Raw genomic sequence first — 24,354 nt, 5'->3', positions numbered from 1 at the left:
ACCCGTCTGAGGACGACCCATGGGTTGGGTAAGACATTGGAACCTACGTTGGCGAACCCGTCTGAGGACGACCCATGGATTGGGTAAGGCATTGGAACTTACGTTGGCGAACCCGTCTGAGGACGACCCATGGATTGGGTTAGACATTGGAACCTACGTTGGCGAACCCGTCTGAGGACGACCCATGTATTGAGTAAGACATTGGAACCTACGTTGGCCAACCCGTCTGAGGACGACCCATGTATTGAGTAAGACATTGGAACCTACGTTGGCGAACCCGTCTGAGGACGACCCATGGATTGGGTTAGACATTGGAACCTACGTTAGCGGACCCGTCTGAGGACGACCCATGTATTGAGTAAGACATTGGAACCTACGTTGGCGAACCCGTCTGAGGACGACCCATGGGTTGGGTAAGACATTGGAACCTACGTTGGCGAACCCGTCTGAGGACGACCCATGGATTGGGTAAGGCATTGGAACTTACGTTGGCGAACCCGTCTGAGGACGACCCATGGATTGGGTTAGACATTGGAACCTACGTTGGCGAACCCGTCTGAGGACGACCCATGTATTGAGTAAGACATTGGAACCTACGTTGGCCAACCCGTCTGAGGACGACCCACGGATTGGGTAAGACATTGGAACCTACGTTGGCGAACCCGTCTGAGGACGGCCCACGGATTGGGTAAGACATTGGAACCTACGTTGGCGAACCCGTCTGAGGACGACCCATGTATTGAGTAAGACATTGGAACCTACGTTGGTGAACCCGTCTGAGAACGACTCATGTATTGAGGAAGACATTGGAACCTACGTTGGCCAACCCGTCTGAGGACGACCCATGTATTGAGTAAGACATTGGAACCTACGTTGGCGAACCCGTCTGAGGACGACCCATGGATTGGGTAAGACATTGGAACCTACGTTGGCGAACCCGTCTGAGGACGACCCATGGATTGGGTAAGACATTGGAACCTACGTTGGCCAACCCGTCTGAGGACGACCCATGTGTTGAGTAAGACATTGGAACCTACGTTGGCGAACCCGTCTGAGGACGACCCATGGATTGGGTAAGACATTGGAACCTACGTTGGCGAACCCGTCTGAGGACGACCCATGGATTGGGTAAGAAATTGGAACCTACGTTGGCGAACCCGTCTGAGGACGACCCATGTATTGAGTAAGACATTGGAACCTACGTTGGCGGACCCGTCTGAGGACGACCCATGGATTGGGTTAGACATTGGAACCTACGTCGGCGAACCCGTCTGAGGACGACCCATGGATTGGGTAAGACATTGGAACCTACGTTGGCGAACCCGTCTGAGGACGACCCATGTATTGAGTAAGACATTGGAACCTACGTTGGCGGACCCGTCTGAGGACGACCCATGTATTGAGTAAGACATTGGAACCTATGTTGGCGGACCCGTCTGAGGACGACCCATGGATTGGGTAAGGCATTGGAACCTACGTTGGCGAACCCGTCTGAGGACGACCCATGGGTTGGGTAAGACATTGGAACCTACGTAGGCCAACCCGTCTGAGCACGACCCATGTATTGAGTAAGACATTGGAACCTACGTTGGCGGACCCGTCTGAGGACAACCCATGTATTGAGTAAGACATTGGAACCTACGTTGGCGGACCTGTCTGAGGACGATCCATGGATTGGGTAAGACATTGGAACCTACGTTGGCGAACCCGTCTGAGGACGACCCATGTATTGAGTAAGACATTGGAACCTACGTTGGCGGACCCGTCTGAGGACGACCCATGGATTTTTTTTTTTTTACACTGTATACAAAAGTCAAGAGACTTTATGGTAAAAAACTGGCAGTTCAGTTGCTAGAATTTTACTGACAAAAGTGCAGTGGTGCAGTTTTTCAATTTACAGTAATGCACTGTAAAAAAATCTAATCATACGCTATGTAAAAATATGTGTAACAATATCATGAGGCGATTATACATTTATATTCATACACATTCCACGTTCCAAGCAGCCCTCTGAGGCCAGCCATATGGAAGTGTTATGATGCGGACAGACCACGGGGGTAAGAAGCCGTAAAAACACACCTGGGGGATTGCTTAGCATCAAACATTGCCCAGGTGTGTAGCAACATACCTATAATCCATTTGACTACTCCCGTCTTTATGTCCGAGCTGCAATTAGCCTCAGCTGGAGTGGGAATGCAAAGAATCCCGAAAGACTTGGCAGACAGAAGGCGTCCATTGTCAATAAAGCTTAGCCCAGATTAAAATGCCCTTTTCTGGAAGGACACTGGCGTGGGATCTTGTCGCCCTGTGGCACTGATGGATCTGGGACACGGCGGAGGGTTTGGGTGACTGCTTCAAGCCCCGCTATTGAGCTCCCTAATTAAACTATTAATCTCACATCATTAACCTCCGCAGACCGACGCCCCCCCTTCCTCCACTCCGACATTGTCGCACTGCCTTGTGAGGAAAAACTCTGCGTCAAAAGTGTCCACCCTCAAAATGGTGCTATTCGGCGAATAAGGTGGATTTTTCATTTTTTTTACGGATGGTTTTCTTTTGGCTGCCGGGGTGTTCCTACCTCCAAAGTGGCTCTCCAAGGTGGATCTGGTTACCTTTAATTAAAAGATAATCAATTTCTGTCGCCGTTTGAATTTGAACCGGGGCGACCATATGGACAGTTAAAAACACAATCCAATTTGCAGCCGCCCAGCTGCCTGTCTGGCCACCCCTCGCAGAGCACTTTGGTAAGTTCATTACATCACCGCATTGTGAGAGATGCTCGAGATTGCCAATTTAATCTAAGCATTTGTCCTACGTGGCGGGATGTGGGGCATTTGCTTGTCAAGTTTCGAATCGTAAACGGCAACTATTTGGTGAAATGTTTATCTTTAAAAACCCCAATTTCTGTTATTATATTTTAGAACAGTCCTTGACACAAAAGCCAGATCCATGCAGCTAAAAACACACTCAAAACGGCAATGATTTACCAGTTCTGTCCCCTTTTAAAGCTCATCTTAAAACCCTCTTTTTGTCACATTTTAAAGCTAGCATATTTTTTTTTTTTTTTTTTACACAAAAGGCAAATCCATGCATCTTAAGCCAAACTTACACTGCCATGGTTTACCAGTTCTGTCCCTTTTTAAAACACATCTTAAACCCCACTTTTTGCCATATTTTAGAGCAAGTATTGTATTTTACACAAAAGGCAGATCCATGCATTTTAAAACACATTCTCACTGCCATGGTTTACCAGCTCTGTCCCCTTTTAAAACTTAAAACCCATTTATTGTCATATTTTAGAGCTAGTATTGTATTCTACACAAAATGCAAATCCATGCAGCTTAAACTACACTCTTACTGCCATGGTTTACCAGTTCTGTCCCCTTTTAAAACTCATCTTAAAACCCACTTTTTGTCACATTTTAAAGCTAGCATTTTTTATTTTATTTTTTTACACAAAAGGCAGATCCATGCATCTTAAGCCAAACTTACACTGCCATGGTTTACCAGCTCTGTCCCCTTTTAAAACTCATCTTAAAACCCACTTTTTGTCATATTTTAGAGCTAGTATAGTATTTTACACAAAATGCAGATCCATGCACCTTAAACCACAATCTCACTGCCATGGTTTACCAGTTCTGTCCCCTTTTAAAACTCATCTTAAAACCCACTTTTTGAAGGTAGCATTTTTTTTAATTTTTTTTTTTACACAAAAGGCAGATCCATGCATCTTAAGCCAAACTTACACTGCCATGGTTTACCAGCTCTGTCCCCTTTTAAAACTCAGCTGAAAACCCACTTTTTGTCATATTTTAGAGCAAGTATTGTATTTTACACAAAATGCAGATCCATGCAGCTTAAACCACAATCTCACTGCCATGGTTTACTAGCTCTGTCCCCTTTTAAATTTCATCTTAAACCACACTTTTTGTCACATTTTAAAGCTAGCATTTTATTTATTTATTTATTTATTTTTTTTACATAAAAGGCATATATATTCATCTTAAGCCAAACTTACATTGCCATGGTTTACCAGCTCTGTCCCTTTTTAAAACTCATCTTAAAACCCACTTTTTGTCATATTTTAGAGCTAGTATTGTATTTTACACAAAAGGCAGATCCATGCATTTTAAACCACAATCTCCCTGCCATGGTTTACCAGCTCCGTCCCCTTTTAAAACATAAAACCCATTTATTGTCATATTTTAGAGCTAGTATTGTATTCTACACAAAATGCAGATCCATGCATCTTAAACCCCAATCTCACTGCCATGGTTTACCAGTTCTGTCCCCTTTTAAAACTCATCTTAAAACCCACTTTTTGTCACATTTTAAAGTTAGCATTTTTTTTGTACACAAAAAGCAGATCCATGCATCTTAAGCCAAACTGACACTGCCATGGTTTACCAGCTCTATCCCCTTTTAAAATTAATCTTAAAACCCACTTTTTGTCATATTTTAGAGCTTGTATTGTTTATTACACAAAAGGCAGGTCCATGCATCTTAAACCGCAATCTCACTGCCATGGTTTACCAGCTATGTCCCCTTTTAAAACTTAAAACCCATGTATTGTCATATTTTTGAGCTTCTATTGTATTTTACACAAAATGCAGATCCATGCATCTTAAGCCAAACTTAAACTGCCATGGTTTACCAGTTCTGTCCCCTTTTAAAACTCATCTTAAAACCCACTTTTTGTCACATTTTAAAGCTAGCATTTTTTTTTTTTTTTTTTTTTTTTTTTTTTTTTAACACAAAAGACAGATCCATGCCTCTTAAGCCAAACGTACACTGCCATGGTTTAGCAGCTCTTTTTGTTTCATCTGACATCACATGGAAAAAAGATAAGACCTTCTGGATGAAAGTTCTGTGGTCAGATGAAAAAAACATTTTACTTGTCTCCTTTGCACCTCCTGGTGGTGAAATCTGTCAAAACGAGGGTGGTCCCAAAAATGAGGGATTTTTCAAATTGACCGTGTGTCGGTTTTAAAAGTGCTCCCCCTCTGGTCAACATATGAAATAACAAGTGTGTATACAAATTTGAAGTGCTCCCCCTCTGGCCAACACATGTAATAACAAGTGAGTGTAAGAAATTGAAATGCAACCCCTTTGGCCAAAATTAATTACAAAAATTAGATAAATATGTATATATAGACATACTGTAATAACTTGAAGTAAATAATGAAGCTTAAAAAAACAATTACAAAAAAACCCTAAAAGCTTACCTTTTTTATATTTGCATAGTATGTATATATTATGAATGTTGTAAATACAAATATTTATATATCTAGAAAGGGTGGTCCTAAAGAGGTAGGCATTTTTCGGAGGTCTCAAAAAGGTATCAAAAGGCCAAAAATAATTACACAAATTAAATAAATATGTATACAGAGACATACTGTAATAACTTGAAGTAAATAAGGAAGCTTAAAAAAACAATTACAAAAAAAACCTAAAAGCTTACCTTTTTTATATTTGCATAGTATGTATATATTATGAATGTTGTAAATACAAATCTTTATATATCTAGAAAGGGTGGTCCTAAAGAGGGAGGCATTTTTCGGAGGTCTCAAAAAGGTAACAAAAGGCCAAAAATACTTACAAAAATTAAATAAATATGTATATAGAGACATACTGTAATAACATAAAGTAAATAAAGAAGCTTAAAAAACAATTACATAAAACCCTAAAAGCTTACCTTTTTTATATTTGCACAGTATGTATATATTATTAATGTTGTAAATACAAATATTTATATATCTAGAAAGGGTGGTCCTAAAGAGGTAGGCATTTTTCGGAGGTCTCAAGAAGGTAACAAAAGGCCAAAAATAATTACAAAAATTAAATAAATATGTATACAGAGACATACTGTAATAACATGAAGTAAATAATGAAGCTTAAAAAAACAATTACAAAAAAAACCTGAAAGCTTACCATCCATCCATCCATATTCTACCGCTTATTCCCTTTGGGGTCGCGGGGGGCGCTGGAGCCTATCTCAGCTACAATCGGGCGGAAGGCGGGGTACACCCTTTTTTTATATTTGCATAGTATGTATGCAATATTAATGTTGTAAATACAAATCTTTATATATCTAGAAAAGGGTGGTCCTAAAGAGGCAGGCATTTTTACAGAGGTCTCAAAAAGGTAACAAAAGACCAAAATTAATTACAAAAATTAAATAAATATGTATATAGAGACATACTGTAATAACATAAAGTAAATAATGAAGATTAAAAAACAATTACAAAAAAAAGAGTAAAAGCTTACCTTTTTTTATATATGCATAGTATGTATGTAATATTAATGTTGTAAATACAAATCTTTATATATCTAGAAAGGGTGGTCCTAAAGAGGGAGGCATTTTTCGGAGGTCTCAAAAAGGTAACAAAAGGTCAAAATTAATTACAAAAATTAAATAAATATGTCTATAGAGACATACTGTAATAACTTCAAGTAAATAATGAAGCTTAAAAAACAATTACAAAAAACCCCTAAAAGCTTACCTTTTTTATATTTGCATAGTATGTATATATTATGAATGTTGTAAATACAAATTTTTATATATCTAGAAAGGGTGGTTCTAAAGAGGGAGGCATTTTTCCGGGGTCTCAAGAAGGTAAGAAATACAAGAACGTGTGTGTGTGTGTGTGTGTGTGTGTGTGTGTGTGTGTGTGTGTGTGTGTGTGTGTGTGTGTGTGTGTGAGTGTGTGTGTGTGTGTGTGTGTGTGTGTGTGTGTGTGTGTGTGTGTGTGAAATCTATCAAAATGAGGGTGGTCCCAAAAAGGAGGGATTTTTCAAATTGACTGTGTGTCGGATTTAAAAGTGCTCTCCCTCTAGCCAACATATGAAATAACAAGTGTGTAAAAAAATTGAAGTGCTCCCCCTTTGGCCAACATATGTAATACCAAGTGTGTGTAAGAAATTAAAATGCGCCCCCTTTGGCCAAAATTAATTTAAAAAAAAATAAAAAATATGTACGTATATAGAGAAATACTGTAATAACTTGAAGTAAATAATGAAGATTAAAAAACAATTACAAACAAAAAAATTTTAAAAAAAAGAAAAATTAACTAAAAGCTTACCTTTTTTATATTTGCATAGTATGTATATATTATTAATGTTGTAAATATAAATATTTATATATCTAGAAAGGGTGGTTCTAAAGAGTTAGGCATTTTCCGCAGGTCTCAAGAAGGTAACAAATACAAGGACGTGTGTGTGTGCATGCTAGCGACCCTGCCTCCACCCACAGGGACAAAGGGAGTGAAAGGCTGACTCCATTTATTTTAATTTTGTTCGATGCAAAGAGTGAACCCTCTTGCAGTCTGTTTGGAAGCGACAAACAAACAAAAACATGCACAAACTTACAAATTTCACTTATCCTTCGATTCGCTAGAATTCGTTTGTCAGTTAATCGGTTAGCATTTCCATGAAATTCCCGAAATGGGGAACATTATTTTGAAAGGATTCTTTACTATTGCGAGATAGGGCCTGGCAGAGGTAATGCTTTTTTAGTTCTAATAGTTTGTGGAAACACAACATTTATTCACAACAATAGCTTGATATAAAAATAGTCACTTTAAAAGGATTAATTAAGTAAGTGTACTCCTGCTATTGTGAATGTGGGGTGGTGTGAGGGTGGGGGGGGGCACACCCAGAGGAGACCTTTGTGGTCCCGGCATGAAAAGAGAAGGCGCGGCCGCAGCGACACATTCATCAAAAGCTTATTAAAGCCGGAGGAATACGTCACAATGGCAGCGCGACAGAAAGATAGGTTGCGGCGAGGAGCTGGCCATGTGCGACTTTGAGGCTGACCTTGCGGGCCCTGGTGGTTTATTGTGTATAGTGGGGGGTATGGGTGGTGGGGGCGGGGGTGGTGGAGCGCCGCTTGATTAGGCTGAGCTCCCGGGTGGGGGCGCTAAGGCGGATCGATGGGATGTCTGCGATCAGCACTTGCTGCAATAACACTACATTGTACTTGGCGAGCCAATGACAGAACAAGCTGGAACAATGTCAGGGAGCTGATAGTGTGTTGGCGTCACCACCACGCCTGCTAGTAACAACACAACACATCACTCTGATCTGATATTTGCACACAAAAAAAAAAGTATTGCTAATATGTGCTTGCATGTAAAAAATATCTGAGACAAACACACTGCAAAAAGTCAGTGTTCAAAAACAAGAAAAAATGAGGGGTATTTTATTGGAACTAAGCAAAATGATCTGCCAATAGAACAAGAAAATTCGGCTTGTCAAGACTTTACAAAAACAAGTAAAATTATCTAACCTCAATGAACCCAAAAATACCTTAAAATAAGTATATTCTCACTAATAACAAGTGTATGGAGCCCCTAAAGCAGGGGTCCCCAAACTTTTTGACTCAAAGGCCGCATTGGGTTAAAAAAATGTGGCCAGGGGCCAGGCTGTGTATATATATATATATATATATATATATATATACATATATATATATATATATATATATGTATGTGTGGGAAAAAAATCACAAGACTATTTCATCTCTACAGGCCTGTTTCATGAGGGGGGGGTTCCCTCAATCATCAGGAGATTTTAATGGGAGCATTCACATACCATGGATTATATAGGGCACAGAGTGGGTGGGTACAGGCTGGTGTAGGGGCGTGGTGATTGGCTCATGTGTTACCTAGGAGGTGTTTCTGTCTGTGGCGGCATGCTGTTACAATTTCGCTGCGCTTGTTGAGGGATGACAGGTCTGGACGGTAAATAATAAACAGTTTTTCTTTCAAGCATAGGTTGCATCTTTTATTACCACTATTGTAAGGTGTGCTGGATGCAAGAATTTGCCATGTTATTGAATATTCAACATTATTGTCTTTGAGGTCCCAAATGTGTTTGCTGAGTTCTGTGGTATTCCGCAGGTTTTGGTTCCTGAAAGAAGCCTTGTGATTGTTCCATCTGGTTTTGAACTCTCCTTCAGTTAATCCTACATATGTGTCTGATGTGTTAATGTCCTTGCGTGTTACCTTAGATTGGTAGACAACTGATGTTTGTAAGCACCCCCCGTTGAGAGGGCAATCAGGTTTCTTTCGACAGTTGCAACCTTTGTTGGTTTTGGAGTCGCTCTGTCCGGGGGCCGACGGCTCATTTGCAATTGTTTTGTTGTGGTTTGAGATGATTTGTCGTATATTGTTCATACAGCTGTAGCTCAATTTAATGTTGTTCTTGTTGAATACTTTTCTTAGGGTGTTGTCTTTGGGAAAGTGTTTGTCAATCAGATTGAGGAATTTGTGTTTTTGCTGTATGGGGGGTTGTACCAGATGATGTCGTTTCGTTTTCTGTTCTTTTTCGGTTGGTTTCCTGGCGTGGGTTCATAGGTGAGGGTGAAATTGTATCCGCTTTCATCAAGGGCTTTTTGGTACGGGGGGGTTGCTTGGTCAAATTCAGCTTTGCTAGATGACAGCATCGATAGCCTTTTATTAATTCCGGTAGGTATTCTTTTCGTGGTGGTGGGTGGGTGGTTGCTGTCATATATATATATATATATATATATATATATATATATATATATATATATATATATATATATATATATATTGTCGGAGGCAGATATTTTCATATATCCGTATTTAAGTGTTACTTCTTTATTTTCATAATCATATTACAAAACAGCTAGTGTTTTTCTTCCAATTGTGGTCTTTTGGTTGTCTGCAAATACTGTGTGCTAACCTTGAATATGGAATGTAAGGAGGAGAGATAATCCTTCTCCTTATATTCCATATATACATTGCCTTTATAATCCGTTTTGTCATTTAACATCAATAAACATTGATGTTCATCAACATTTAACATTGTCATATTATCGATGGAAAAATTAATTTTTAGACAATATGATTTGCCTGAGCGGCTAGGAGACACCAAGAGTAACAAGCGGTAGAAAATGGATTACAAAGGAAAGATTAGAAAAAAAATTAAAAATAATTAAAAATATTTTTTTTTTTAACTTGGGACTTCCTGTGGGTCAGATTTTGGATGCTGGGGGGCTGGATCCGGCCCGCGGGCCGTAGTTTGGGGACCCCTGCCCTAAAGGGACATGGGGGAATTTTTATTTTTTATAAGTTATTTATTTACTTTTTTTTTTTTTTAATTTTAGACATGTATCACGAGAAACTTTCTCTTGCGCACGAGAAACTTCTTATAAAGTTATTAAAAAAAATTATATATATATATATTTTTTTAGACGAGATACATGTCTAAAAAAAAAAAAGTTTTTTAAATTAACAATTATTAAAAAAAAAAAATGTTTACACATGTATCTCGTGCGCACGAGAAACTTTCTCTTGCACACGAGATACGTACATGTCTAAGAAAAAAAAAAATATATAACATTTATTTTTATTTTTATAACTTTATAAAATGTTTCTTGTGCCCACGATATAGTTTCTCGTGCGCACGAGATACAAAGGTGTCAAAAGTGTGCCCCGGAGGCCATTTGCGGCCCACAGCTAATGTTTTAAAGGCCCATGGCACATTCTAAAAGTACTATTAAAATAAACAAAAACATAACAAAAGTGAAATAAAAAAAGCTTAAATGTTAAATGTATTTTAGAAAAATTTGCAATGTTGACTAATAAAACAAAGCTGGGTTTTTTTTCTTTCAAACTGTCATTGCTCAAAACATAATATTGAATCAAAATCAATGTTATTATGAATTATTGACCTATCCAAGGTTCCCATTACTTCACATCAAATATTCCGCTAAGAAAAATATTTTTGGTGGAAGATTTTGCAAATTTGGTAAACAAATAACTCAAAAATGTATATTTTGTTGTTTTCTTACTGTACCGAAAATGAACCGAACCGTGACCTCTAAACCGAGGTACGTACCGAACCGACATTTTTGTGTACCGTTACACCTAGGGATGTCCGATAATGGCTTTTTTGCCGATATCCGATATTGTCCAACTCTTAATTACCGATATCAACCGATACCGATATATACAGTTGTGGAATTAACTCATTATTATGCCTAATTTGGACAACCAGGTATGGTGAAGATAAGGTCCTTTTTTAAAAAAATTCATAAAATAAAATAAGATAAATACATTTAAAAAAAATTATTGAATAAAAAAGAAGGTATACAATATAATAACAGTTACATAGAAACTAGTAATTAATGAAAATGAGTAAAATTAACTGTTAAAGGTTAGTACTATTAGTGGACCAGCAGCACACACAATCATGTGTGCTTACGGACTGTATCCCTTAGAGATGCGCGGTTTGCGGACACAACCGCAGAGTCCGCGGATAAACCGCGGGTCGGGCGGGTAAAAATAGATTTTAAATAGATGCGGGCGGGTTGCGGTTGAACCAATTCGGAAATATATATACATAGTTAAATGTTGTTACCCACATACGAAAAACGAGCAGCACTCTTTGAAACAGTCAATTATTCACCAGGCACCGCATCCCAGCAACAAGTGGCGCAAGTGAGCGCACCTTCAGCGCAGCAGGGCGCATTTTAGAGGCCAGGCGCTCTCGAATGAATCCTGGCACTGTAGATGCCATTTTATTCCTGCATAGTGATAACAAAAAAAAAAGTAAGTAGACATACGGTTGGATATGTTAAACGAATTAGTCTACGTTACCTAGGCTATACCAAATAAGCCCATGTCTAACCTATATTGAGTTCGGTCAGCTGAATAATTTTGATGGTTACGTGTTGTTTGGGCGCACTACAATGTAAAGGAATTAAGGCAATTGCGTTGTTTATTGTGTTTTTTTTCTATTCGAGATATACTACTGTGTTAATTATTTGGCCTCGCTTTCAAGTGAAGCGCATCTCCGATTGGCGACAATGTAAGGATATTTAGCCTGCTTTGTTTGTCGCGACCGTCTATTTTCATTATAATTCAAGTTTGATGATAAAGTGCAGTCTGATGGGTTTGATTTTCCCCCTTCAGCTATTTGCCTTGGCCAATAAGTTGCAGGTAATTTATTATTATTATTTATTTAGTTTATTTTTGTTTAAATAGAGATGACATACATATGTTATTGTATAATTTAAGTTTGTGTGCGTGATTGACAGCCTAAGGCTTATGAGGCACATTTTTATTTATTTTTTTATTTCAACTTAAAAACGTATGAGCCTATGCCTATGCCTAGAACATAGGCTATGTGTTATCTTTATTTTCCTGCCTGTCGTTGACAATGGAGATTGTCTGATATTTTGTCATGGCTGCAGATCAATCAATAAAGGTTCATCTTTGTCGCAAAATTGTTCACTGCTTCACTGTGCACCCCGCCCTCGTCCCTATTTGAGCATTATAACGTTAACAAGTTAATATTCATTGAAATAAATTCAGAACATTTTTTTTACCTAACGAAAATATAGGCCTAGTCTTTATAAAACATTTTTTTAACTTCTTAAAAGCATCGTTCTGCTTGCTGCAACTGCGCACACAAAGTGTGAGGAACGCACTCCTGATCTGAAGGCATTGGCAACAATAGTCAACACTTTCTTAATGGAAATGACAATAATATTATAATAATGATAAATAATATTATCACGCATTAATATCTCTTAGCCACTAATGCGTGGCCAAGAGATGCGTGGCATGCATTGAATGTCTCTGCTGCATTAGATCAGTCTCCTTTCTTTAACAGGCAAAAGCTTTATAACCTCACTAATATGCTTGCATCGTCTATATCAGATATATAACAACGGGCGGGTGCGGGCGGGTGTGGTTTCGATAAAATGTTGGTTCGGGTGGATGGCGGATGGTTGACGACTTTTGTGATGCGGTTGCGGATGAAATAATTGCCTATCCGCGCATCTCTAGTATCCCTGCAGACTGTATTGATATATATTGATATATAATGTAGGAACCAGAATATTAATAACAGAAAAAACAACCCTTTTGTGTGAATGAGTGTAAATGGGGGAGGGAGGTTTTTTGGGTTGGTGCACTAATTGTAAGTGTATCTTGTGTTTTTTTATGTTGATTTAATAAAAATGAAAAAATAAAAAATAAATAAAAAAACAATACCGATAATAAAAAAAAACAATACCGATCATTTCCGATATTACATTTTAAAGCATTTATCGGACATCTCTAATCAAAATTGATCATGTTATGGTTGCTGTGTGAAAGGCTAATACAAATTTCCCTGCTGCAATCGTGTGGGCTGTAACCATGCTGCTATTTTGAAAGTATTTTAAAAGAAAGTCTGTTTGTTTGTGCATCGCTTCCAATAACTCTCTGTGCCAAATGTGACGAACAATTACGGCGTTTTTCGTCGGAAGACTGAAAAAAAAAAGTAGGACTCTCGAGGAGACGTGAAGCCTCGTTGTCATATCTGTCTGCCGCCTGAGCTACGACACAGGAAATCCAAAGCGGCACTATCAAGTTTACATAACTAAGTTGCAGCAAAAATTACAGGCACCAAATTTACACAAGCCTGCTATTAGTGGTGGGTGTTATTTTCGCCCCCCAACAGTCTTATTTTAATTCCACGTCTGCTCTGCACTGGCGGTAATAACAGGTCTGAGTCTTTTTTTCCCCTTCTGTGTGCATGCACACCAAAATACACGCTCAACCTCAAACCAGAGGCAGGCATGTATTCAGTTCCTTTTGGTTTTATCTTCTTTTTTTCCCCCCCATTTGGAATTTTTTCTCGTCCGCATATTGTCTTATTCACGAGCAACGTTGGAGACAAGAAAAACATTGATAAAGATATCTCTGTAGACTAATTTAGTCCACTCGTATTTATGCAAAAGGCCAGAAAAACAGAAGCGAAGGCCACACAAGAACCTCCACAAACCACAAGAGACTAGTGTTGGAACTAGAGATGTCTGATAATATCGGACTGCCGATATTATCGGCCGATAAATGCTTTAAATTATCGGTATCGGTTTCAAAAAGTAAAATGTATGACTTTTTAAAACGCCGCTGTGTACACGGACGTAGGAAGAAGTACAAAGCGCCAATAAACCTTAAAGGCACTGCCTTTGCGTGCTGGCCCAGTCACATAATATCTACAGCTTTTCACACACACACACACACACAAGTGAATGCAAGCATACTTGGTCAACAGCCATAAAGGTCACACTGAGGGTGGCCGTACAAACAACTTTAACACCGTTACAAATATGCGCCACACACCAAACAAGAATGACAAACACATTTCGGGAGAACATCCGCACCGTAACACAACATAAACACAACAGAACAAATACCCAGAAACCCTTGCAGCACTAACTCTTCCGGGACGCTACAATATACGCCCCCCGCTACCCCTTAAACCTCAACCTCCTCATGCTCTCTCAGGGAGAGCATGTCCCAAAATTCCAAGCTGCTGTTTTGAGGCATGTTATAAAAAAAAATAATGCACTTTGTGACTTCAATAATAAATATGGCAGTGCCATGTTGGCATTTTTTTCCCCCCATAACTTGAGTTGATTTATTTTGGAAAACCTTGTTACATTGTTTAATGCATCCAGCGGGGCATCACAACAAAATTAGGCATAATAATGTGTTCATTCCATGAATGTATATATCGGTATCGGTTGATATCGGAATCGGTAATTAAGAGTTGGACAATATCGGAATATCGGGAAAAAAAAGCCATTATCGGACGGTACCGGTATTAAAATTATTTTGATACTTTTCTGTACTTTTCTAAATAAAGGGGACCATAAAAAAATGGCATTATTGGCTTTATTTTAACAAAAAAATCTTAGGGTACATTAAACATATGTTTATTATTGCAGTTAAGTTCTTAAATAAAATAGTGAACATACAAGACAACTTGTCTTTTAGTAGTAAGTAAACAAACAAAGGCTCCTAATTTAGTCTTCTGACATATTGTAACATTTATCTACCTATTATTTTGTCAACATTATTAAGGACAAGTGGTAGAAAATGAATTTTTAATCTCTTTGCTCATTTACTGTTTATATCTGCTTACTTTCTCTTTAAATCGGTAGGTTGTGAGTTCAAACCCCGGCCGAGTCATACCAAAGACTATAAAAATGGGACCCATTACCTCCCTGCTTGGCACTCAGCATCAAGGGTTGGAATTGGGGGTTAAATCACCAAAAATGATTCCCGGGCACGGCCACCGCTGATGCCCACTGCTCCCCTCACCTCTCAGGGGGTGAAAAAGGGGATGGGTCAAATGCAGAGGACACATTTCACCACACTTAGTGTGTGTGTGACAATCATTGGTACTTTAACTTAACTTTAACTTAACATGCTCTATCTACACTTCTGTTAAAATGTAATTGCGGAGAGGCGGGGCCGGCAGTCCGACAGAGAGGCGGGGCACACCGGAGCCCGCTCCAAGACGAACGGCAAGGCTGAAAAGCAACCCGAAGAGACTTTTTCTTATTGCGAAATAAAGAAGTCTAAACCTGCCCGCAAGATGTCATTCCTTGGTGGTCCTTGGAACCCGCACGACGACAGCACAAGACTGTCACAGTAATAATCACTTATTCGTCTGTTGTTTTAAAACTTTACATTAGTTTTGGATGATACCACAAATTTGGGTATCAATCCGATACCAAGTCGTTACAGGATCATACATTGGTCATATTCATGTGTCCAGGGAAATATTTCCTGAGTTTATAAACATAATATACCGTATTTTTCGGACTATAAGTCGCAGTTTTTTTCATAGTTTGGCTGGGGATTGCGACTTATACTCAGGAGCGACTTATGTGTGAAATTATTAAGACATTAGCGTAAAATATCAAATAATATTATTTAGCTCATTCACGTAAGAGACTAGACGTATAAGATTTCATGGGATTTAGCGATTAGGAGTGACAGATTGTTTGGTAAACGTATAGCATGTTCTATATGTTATAGTTATTTGAATGACTCTTACCATAATATGTTACGTTAACATACCAGTTGGTTATTTATGCCTCATATAACGTACACTTATTCAGCCTGTTGTTCACTATTCTTTATTTATTTTAAATTGCCTTTCAAATGTCTATTCTTGCTGTTGGCTTTTATCAAATACATTTCCCCAAAAAATGCGACTTATACTCCAGTGTAGGGGTGCATAATGTAGCCCGGAAGAGTCAGGGCTGCATGGGATTCTGGGTATTTGTTCTGTTGTGTTTATGTTGTGTTAAGGTGCAGATGTTCTCCCGAAATGTGTTTGTCATTCTTGTTTGGTTTTGGTTCAAAGTGTGGCGCATTATTAGTAAGAGTGTTAAAGTTGTTTTATATAGCCACCGTCAGTGTAACCTGTGTGGCTGTTGACCATGTATGCCTTGCTGTCACTTGCGTGTGCGAGCAGAAGATGCACACAACAAGATGTTGGGCTGGCAAACTGTTAATACAGATTGTAGAGGGCGCTAAATGCTGTACCACCGTGGCACGCCCTTATTATTATTGTAAGGGTGATTATCGGAGAATATTAATCCCGGGTGTTTCCTGCGAGAGGCACCGAAATCCGGAAGTCTCCCGGGAAAATCGGGGGGGTCGGCAAGTACGCAGCTGAGCCGCATCAGAATGATCAAAGAGCCGCATGAGGCTCCGGAGCCGCGGGTTGCCGACCCCTGAACTAGATACATGCCTGTACTTGGTATCATTACAGTAGATGTTAGGTGTAGATCCACCAATGGCGTTTGTTTACATTTTGACGCTACGGTGTGTAGTGAAGCATGTTTAGCTATTCCTCGTCCTGCAGGGATGATACTTGTAAGAAACTTACTTTATTTGACGCCATGGAGGCGAGGATTAGTGATTTAGAAGTCGCTAAAACACTAGCCGCTTTTTTTTCTTTTTAAACTCTACCTGCTAATTTCATTGTTGACAACAGTACATTCATCACACTTTCTCCCCAACCGCCATCACATTCCGCGGCCATCTCGTCTATTTTGTCTCAGCCTTCACCCGTGCTATTTATTGTATCATACAAAAGGACTTGAACCCAGAACTCTTTTAGGGGAGACCAAACCCCCAGGGCGAGCCATACCCGACTATTTGCTTACTCGTCAGTGAAGCAGCCCGTCACGGTAATCTATCTTTATCGTATTATTCAAACGGACTTGAACCCAAGAATATAACATACGAAAGGACCTTGAACCTAAATCTTTATCGTATTATTCAAACGGACTCTAACCCAAGAATATAACATACGAAAGGACTTGAACCTAAATCTTTATCGTATTATTCAAACGGACTCTAACCCAAGAATATAACATACGAAAGGACTTGAACCTCCAACCATTCTAGTCACAGGTGAAAGATTTAAGACGCAATGACATGAGTTGGCCACCATATGCAATGGCGGACAAGGCAAAATGCAACCAATCCATCAAAATCGCCACTCTGTCTGGGGTACAAACCGTGTTTGACTTGCATACTTCAAGACAGACTCCTAAAGCAGATTTTAGAAAAAGGCTCTGCTTACCTTGTTTTATGTTTGGCCACTAGTGAGTATGTCCAGAAGAGTGTAAGAGGTGTCCAATTCTCAGCGTGTCGCACCGGACGAGGCCCCCAAATTGTTGCGTTTGATGACCATTTGTTCCTCCCAGGGAATTCAAGTCACAAGTCGCTCCCAAGCTCTTTACGACACTTAAATTTGAGTTGAAAAACCACCAGAGACAGAATAGGTATTTTGTAATATATTTGCAAAGCTTTGCAGATATACATTGAGACCAGTCCAGCATAGAACATTCAATTGCTTCGCTAAGATGGTCTGCATCCCCCGAAAAACCCTCTCCCCTCTTAAGTCCCTGGCAGTCATGTCTCTCTAGCCAAAACAAATGTCCATTATCTCTCTTTCTAACATTCATCATTCAAGGTTAAGCACACAGTTTTGCAGACAACCAAAAGACCACAATTGGAAGAAAAACACTAGCTGTTTTGTAATATGATTATGAAATCAAAAGAAGTAACACTTAAATTCGGATATATGTAAATATCTGCCTCCGACACTAGCTAGCCATGTCTTAAAGCACCTCTTCCTGAGGGCGTTTCAGTGTTATAACTTCACCTTTATCGTTAGTTTTTAAGCTAAAATGCGTCCGTTCTCCCTTTCCTGTCTACACACTGTGTCTGCTTGTAAGTACTCAGTGATTGTGTGCCGCCGAACATGCTCATCTGCTCGTAAACCAGCAATGGTTTACAGGCTGGGGGGTGCGGGATTGGTACGTTTCAGAGACGGTATCGTACCGAATATGACTCATTAGTATCGCGGTACTATACTAATACCGGTATACCGTACAACCCTACAAAAGACAATAAGTGTAAATCCTGCTGCAGCATGAAAGGATGGGTGGGTTGTCATGGCTGCCTGGGGGTTGGTGTTGTTGTTGGGGGTTAAAATTGAATTACGGTGACCCCCTGACCGCGCTATAGGTGGACTCATGTGCTGAATTAATTCTATCCCTGACCCTTTTCTTGGCCGGGGCACGAGCTCACAGGTGAAGCAACAGTGTCTCTTTGTGCACCTTTTTGCAGCCTGTCATTCCCACAGGGTCGCAGATGGATCTACTTTACTGTACAGTGCAACCTCCTAAGAAGGCGTAACATATGGAACATGTTGATATGCACATAAATAAAAAAACGCAAGCAATATGTTAAGGCTGGTCGAAGATCCTTTATATCACACTTGTGCTTTGCTGTTGCTAAAGACCTACAGGGTTTTTATTCTGCAATGACTATAGAATAGAATAGAGTTTTATTGTCATTATTACAGTGAACAGGTTCAAAGAACAACAAAATTGGAGCAGACCCCCTAAGGTGCATACACAATAATATAGTAATATAAATAGTAAAAAAGATTAAAAAAAAGAAGATATATATCTATATATATATATATATATATATATATATATATATATATATATATATATATATATATATATATATATATCCACACACATGCACAAATTCATACATATGCATATATATACATATCCACATACATATACATATATACACATACATATATATATATATATATATATATATATATATATATATATATATGTCTTAATAAGGTTATCCAAAAAATAGTGCTCGATACCGTAGTAGAGCGCAATATATGTATGTGTGGGAAAAAAATCACAAGACTATTTCATCTCTACAGGCCTGTGTCATGAGGGGGGGTTCCCTCAATCATCAGGAGATTTTAATGGGAGCATTCACATACCATGGTTTATATAGGGCACAGAGTGGGTGGGTACAGGCTGGTGTAGGGGCGTGGTGATTGGCTCATGTGTTACCTAGGAGGTGTTTCCGTCTGTGGCGGCATGCTGTTACAATTTCGCTGCGCTTGTTGAGGGATGACAGGTCTGGACGGTAAATAATAAACAGGACATTAACACATCCGACACATATGTAGGATTAACTGAAGGAGAGTTCAAAACCAGATGGAACAATCACAAGGCTTCTTTCAGGAACCAAAACCTGCGGAATACCACAGAACTCAGCAAACACATTTGGGACCTCAAAGACAATAATGTTGAATATTCAATAACATGGCAAATTCTTGCATCCAGCACACCTTACAATAGTGGTAATAAAAGATGCAACCTATGCTTGAAAGAAAAACTGTTTATTATTTACCGTCCAGACCTGTCATCCCTCAACAAGCGCAGCGAAATTGTAACAGCATGCCGCCACAGACGGAAACACCTCCTAGGTAACACATGAGCCAATCACCACGCCCCTACACCAGCCTGTACCCACCCACTCTGTGCCCTATATAATCCATGGTATGTGAATGCTCCCATTAAAATCTCCTGATGATTGAGGGAACCCCCCCTCATGAAACAGGCCTGTAGAGATGAAATAGTCTTGTGATTTTTTCCCACACATACATACATATATATATATATATATATATATATATATATATATATATATATATATACATACATGCACATATATATATCCATACACACATATATACATATACATACACATATATATACATGGATCTATGATATGCACATGCGCGGAGGCTTTTTTTTTGTATATATATATATATTTTTTTTTATAAACCTTTATTTATAAACTGCAACATGTACAAACAGCTGAGAAACAATAATCAAAATAAGTATGGTGCCAGTATGCTGTTTTTTTCCTCCAATAAAATACTGGAGAGGATAGAAATGTAGTTTGTCTCTTTTATCCGATTATTAATTGATTAATCGAAGTAATAATCAACAGATTAATCGATTATCAAATTAATCGGTAGTTGCAGCCCTAATATACATACATAAATACATATACATATACATACACATATATATATACACACATATACACATATATATATATATATATATATATATATATATATATATATACACACACATATTTACATACATATATACATATACATATATACTGGATTCTCACACTATTATGTTAGATCCACTATGGACTGGACTCTCACTATTATGTTAGATCCACTATGGACTGGACTCTCACTATTATGTTAGATCCACTATGGACTGGACTCTCACACTATTATGTTAGATCCACTATGGACTGGACTCTCACTATTATGCTAGATCCACTTTGGACTGGACTCTCACACTATTATGTTAGATCCACTATGGACTGGACTCTCACACTATTATGCTAGATCCACTATGGACTGGACTCTCACACTATTATGTTAGATCCACTATGGACTGGACTCTCACACTATTATGTTAGAGCCACTATGGACTACACTCTCACTATTATGTTAGATCCACTATGGACTGGACTCTCACACTATTATGTTAGATCCACTATGGACTGGACTCTCACACTATTATGTTAGATCCACTATGGACTGGACTCTCACACTATTATGTTAGATCCACTATGGACTGGACTCTCACACTATTATGTTAGATCCACTATGGACTGAACTCTCACATTATTATGCTAGATCCACTATAGTATACCAAAAGTACACAATCCTTAATTAGACGGCCACGACGAGATGGCTACAAAAAGTGAAGTAAAAAGAGCGTCTTACTGTCTGCCGCTGAGGAGATCACCCCGCAGCTGAGCAGCGGCAGCAGGACAAGCCACGCCCCTTTGAGTGGGTGGGGCGCCATGTCGCACGTTGGTCGCCGCTGCCTGGTCCTCCTCCTCCACGGTCCCCTGCTAGACGCGTCCCACTCTGACACGATCAAAGGCTAAAACCTGCCAGAGAGACAAAACAACATAATAGTTTAATACAAATAACAGCAACAACAACAAGGCGGTAAAGAAGGCATATTTAAAAGTCAAGAAAAAGGGGAAACAAATGGAGGGCATCTCTGGGCTGGGATCAACAAGGCATCCGATACCCGTGACAGAATCCTGCTCGGGGGCAGGCGACAAGGTGCGAGCGAAGCCAATAAAACCACGGCAGAGCGAAAACAAGCGTGGCACGGTGTCGCAGTTATAATTCATGGGGAGGAATGGCGGCGACAAAAGGAAGGTCACAGCGGAGACGACTTTAACCCTCCCCGGAGGAACACGGCCCACTTTGTGCTCGCCGTTAAGAGACGGCCCGGAGTCAACTAAAGTGATCTGGTTGAATGACAACACGTATGCACATGTAAACATGGCGCTTACCACACACACACACTCACACACACACACTCACACACACACACACACACACACACACACACGCCCTGAGGGTAACAACGCGAGCAAAACAAATTAAGCACAATTAAACCAGCTATAAAAGTGAGAGCGCGTGGCTGTGTGGTGTTAAAACAGTCGCAAGGAAAGTGCCGGAAGACCAACGTCTGCAAGGGAGGACGTGGCAGCGGCGCGTTGCTGTTTTTGAGGAGCGACTGCCAGAAAACGCTGGTCAAATATCTTCTGGAAGACAGGAGTTACCTGGAGCTGATGTTTTATAAGCACAAACTGACAAAAAAACCTAGTTAAAAATGTGCTTTTTTAGAGCATAGTGCTAAAAATAAACAATAGTCAAAGATTCTCTAAATGACAGAAGTGTTGAACTATTTTTGAGGACTTTCTGAAACAATACTAGTGAAAATACTTTGTATAATTTGATAATACCGCTGTTTTTTTAAGGCCCTATTGTACAAACACTAGTCAAAAATCCGGTAACACTTTAGTATGGGGAACATATGAACCATTAATTAGTTGCTAATTAACATAGGGTTAGGGCATACTTGCCAACCTTGAGACCTCCGATTTCGGGAGGTGGGGGGGGTCGACGTGGGACGAGGGAGTGGTTGGGGGCGTGGCTAAAAGGGAGGAGTATATTTACAGCTAGAATTCACCAAGTCAAGTATTTCATATATATATATATATATATATATATATATATATATATATATAAGAAATACTTGACGTTCAGTGAATTCTAGCTATATATATATATATTCATATATTTATTTTATTTCATATATATATATATATATATATATATATAAATTTTATTATATATATATATATATATATATATATATATATATATATATATATATATAAATATATATAAAATAAATACTTGAATTTCAGTGTTCATTTATTTACACATATACACACACATAACACTCATCTACTCATTGTTGAGTTAAGGGTTGAATTGTCCATCCTTGTTCTATTCTCTGTCACTATTTTTCGAACCATGCTGAACACCCTCTCTGATGATGCATTGATGTGTGGCACGCACAAAAGTGCTTTCATCAAATGCACTAGATGGCAGTATTGTCCTGTTTAAGAATGTCACAACATTGCTGTTTACGGCAGACGAACTGCTTTACGGTATACAAAAAAAGTGACTGCTGTTGTTGTGTGTTGTTGCCACGCTGGGAGGACGTTAATGAAACTGCCTAACAATAAACCCACATAAGAAACCAAGAACTCGCCCTCCATCATTCTATAGTTATAACGTGATTGGGCAGGTACGCTTATTTATATAGTGGAGGACCTGAGTCCGCCTGAATTTCGGGAGATTTTCGGGAGAAAATTTGTCCCGGGATGTTTTCGGGAGAGGCGCTGAATTTCGGGAGTCTCCCGGAAAATCCGGGAGGGTTGGCAAGTATGGGTTAGGGTTAGGGTCAGAGTTAGGGTAAGGGTTAGGGAAGACTCTTAGTTAATGGCTTACTGGTTGTATAATAAGGCCATGCAGAATAAGGCATTAATAAGTACATAATAATGACTAATTAAGAGCCAATATGTTACTAATGTGCATGTTAACAAGGAACTAATTAATGGTTCATATTTTCCCCATACTAAAGTGCTACCAAAAATCCTTTATATGATAAAAGTGCCTAATGTTTTTGAGGACCCACTGTAAAAAAAAAAAAACATTAGTCAAAGATCATCCATCTGACAGGACCCTTCACTGTTTTTGATGACTTTTTGTAAGAATACTAGTGAAAATTCTTTGTATAATTTGATAATACCGCTGTTTTTTTAAGGACCTATTGTACAAACACTAGTCGAAAATCCGGTAACACTTTAGTATGGGGAACATATGAACCATTAATTAGTTCCTTATTAACATAGGGTTAGGGTTAGGGTTAGGGAAGACTCTTACTGGTTGTATAATAAGACCATGCAGAATAAGGCATTAATAAGTACCTAATAATGACTAATTAAGAGCCAATATGTTACTAATTTGCATGTTAATAAGCAACTAATTAATGGTTCATATTTTCCCCATACTAAAGTGCTACCAAAAATCCTTTATATAACAAAAGTGTCGGATGTTTTTGAGGACCCACTGTAAAAAAACACGGGTCAATGATTATATATCTGACAGGACCCTTCACTGTTTTTGAGGACTTTATGTAACAATACTAGTGAAAATACTTTGTATAATTTGATAATACTGCTGTTTTTTTAAGGACCTATTGTACAAACACTAGTCAAAAATCCGGTAACACTTTAGTATGGGGAACATATGAACCATTAATTAGTTGCTTATTAACATAGGGTTAGGGTTAGGGTCGGGGTTAGGGTAGAGTCTTAGTTAATGGCTTACTGGTTGTATGATAAGACCATGCAGAATAAGGCATTAATAAGTACTTAATAATGACTAATTAAGAGCCAATATGTTACTAATTTGCATGTTAATAAGCAACTAATTAATGGTTCGTATTTTCCCCATACTAAAGTGTTATCAAAAATCATTTATATATGACAAAAGTGCCTGATGTTTTTAAAGGGCCCACTGTAAAAAAAAACAGTAGTCAAAGATCATCTATCTGACAGGACCCTTCACTGTTTTTGAGGACTTTCTGTAACAATACTAGTGTAAATACTTTGTGTAATTTGATAATACTGCTGTTTTTTAAGGACCTATTGTATAAACAGTAGTCAAAAATCTGGTAACACTTTAGTATGGGGAACATATGAACCATTAATTAGT

General features: G+C 38.8%; 1 protein-coding gene across 10 annotated transcripts in view; it reads right to left on the bottom strand.

Annotated features, from left to right (window-relative positions):
• LOC133618463 (receptor-type tyrosine-protein phosphatase F) overlaps nucleotides 1-24,354 on the bottom strand; it is a 470,668-nt gene that overhangs the window by 372,804 nt on the left and 73,510 nt on the right. For all 10 annotated transcript variants that reach the window (XM_061978831.2, XM_061978833.2, XM_061978832.2 and 7 more), the window contains exon 2: nucleotides 20,986-21,155. In XM_061978831.2, coding sequence (XP_061834815.1) covers nucleotides 20,986-21,067 — 82 coding nt within the window. In that variant the 5' untranslated portion in view covers nucleotides 21,068-21,155. The remainder of the gene's footprint in view (nucleotides 1-20,985; nucleotides 21,156-24,354) is intronic.

This window comes from Nerophis lumbriciformis, linkage group LG19, assembly GCF_033978685.3.
Source record: "Nerophis lumbriciformis linkage group LG19, RoL_Nlum_v2.1, whole genome shotgun sequence".
Lineage (NCBI taxonomy): Eukaryota > Metazoa > Chordata > Actinopteri > Syngnathiformes > Syngnathidae > Nerophis > Nerophis lumbriciformis.
Note: the sequence above shows the minus strand (reverse complement) of the source record. Positions and strands in the feature narration are given on the sequence as shown.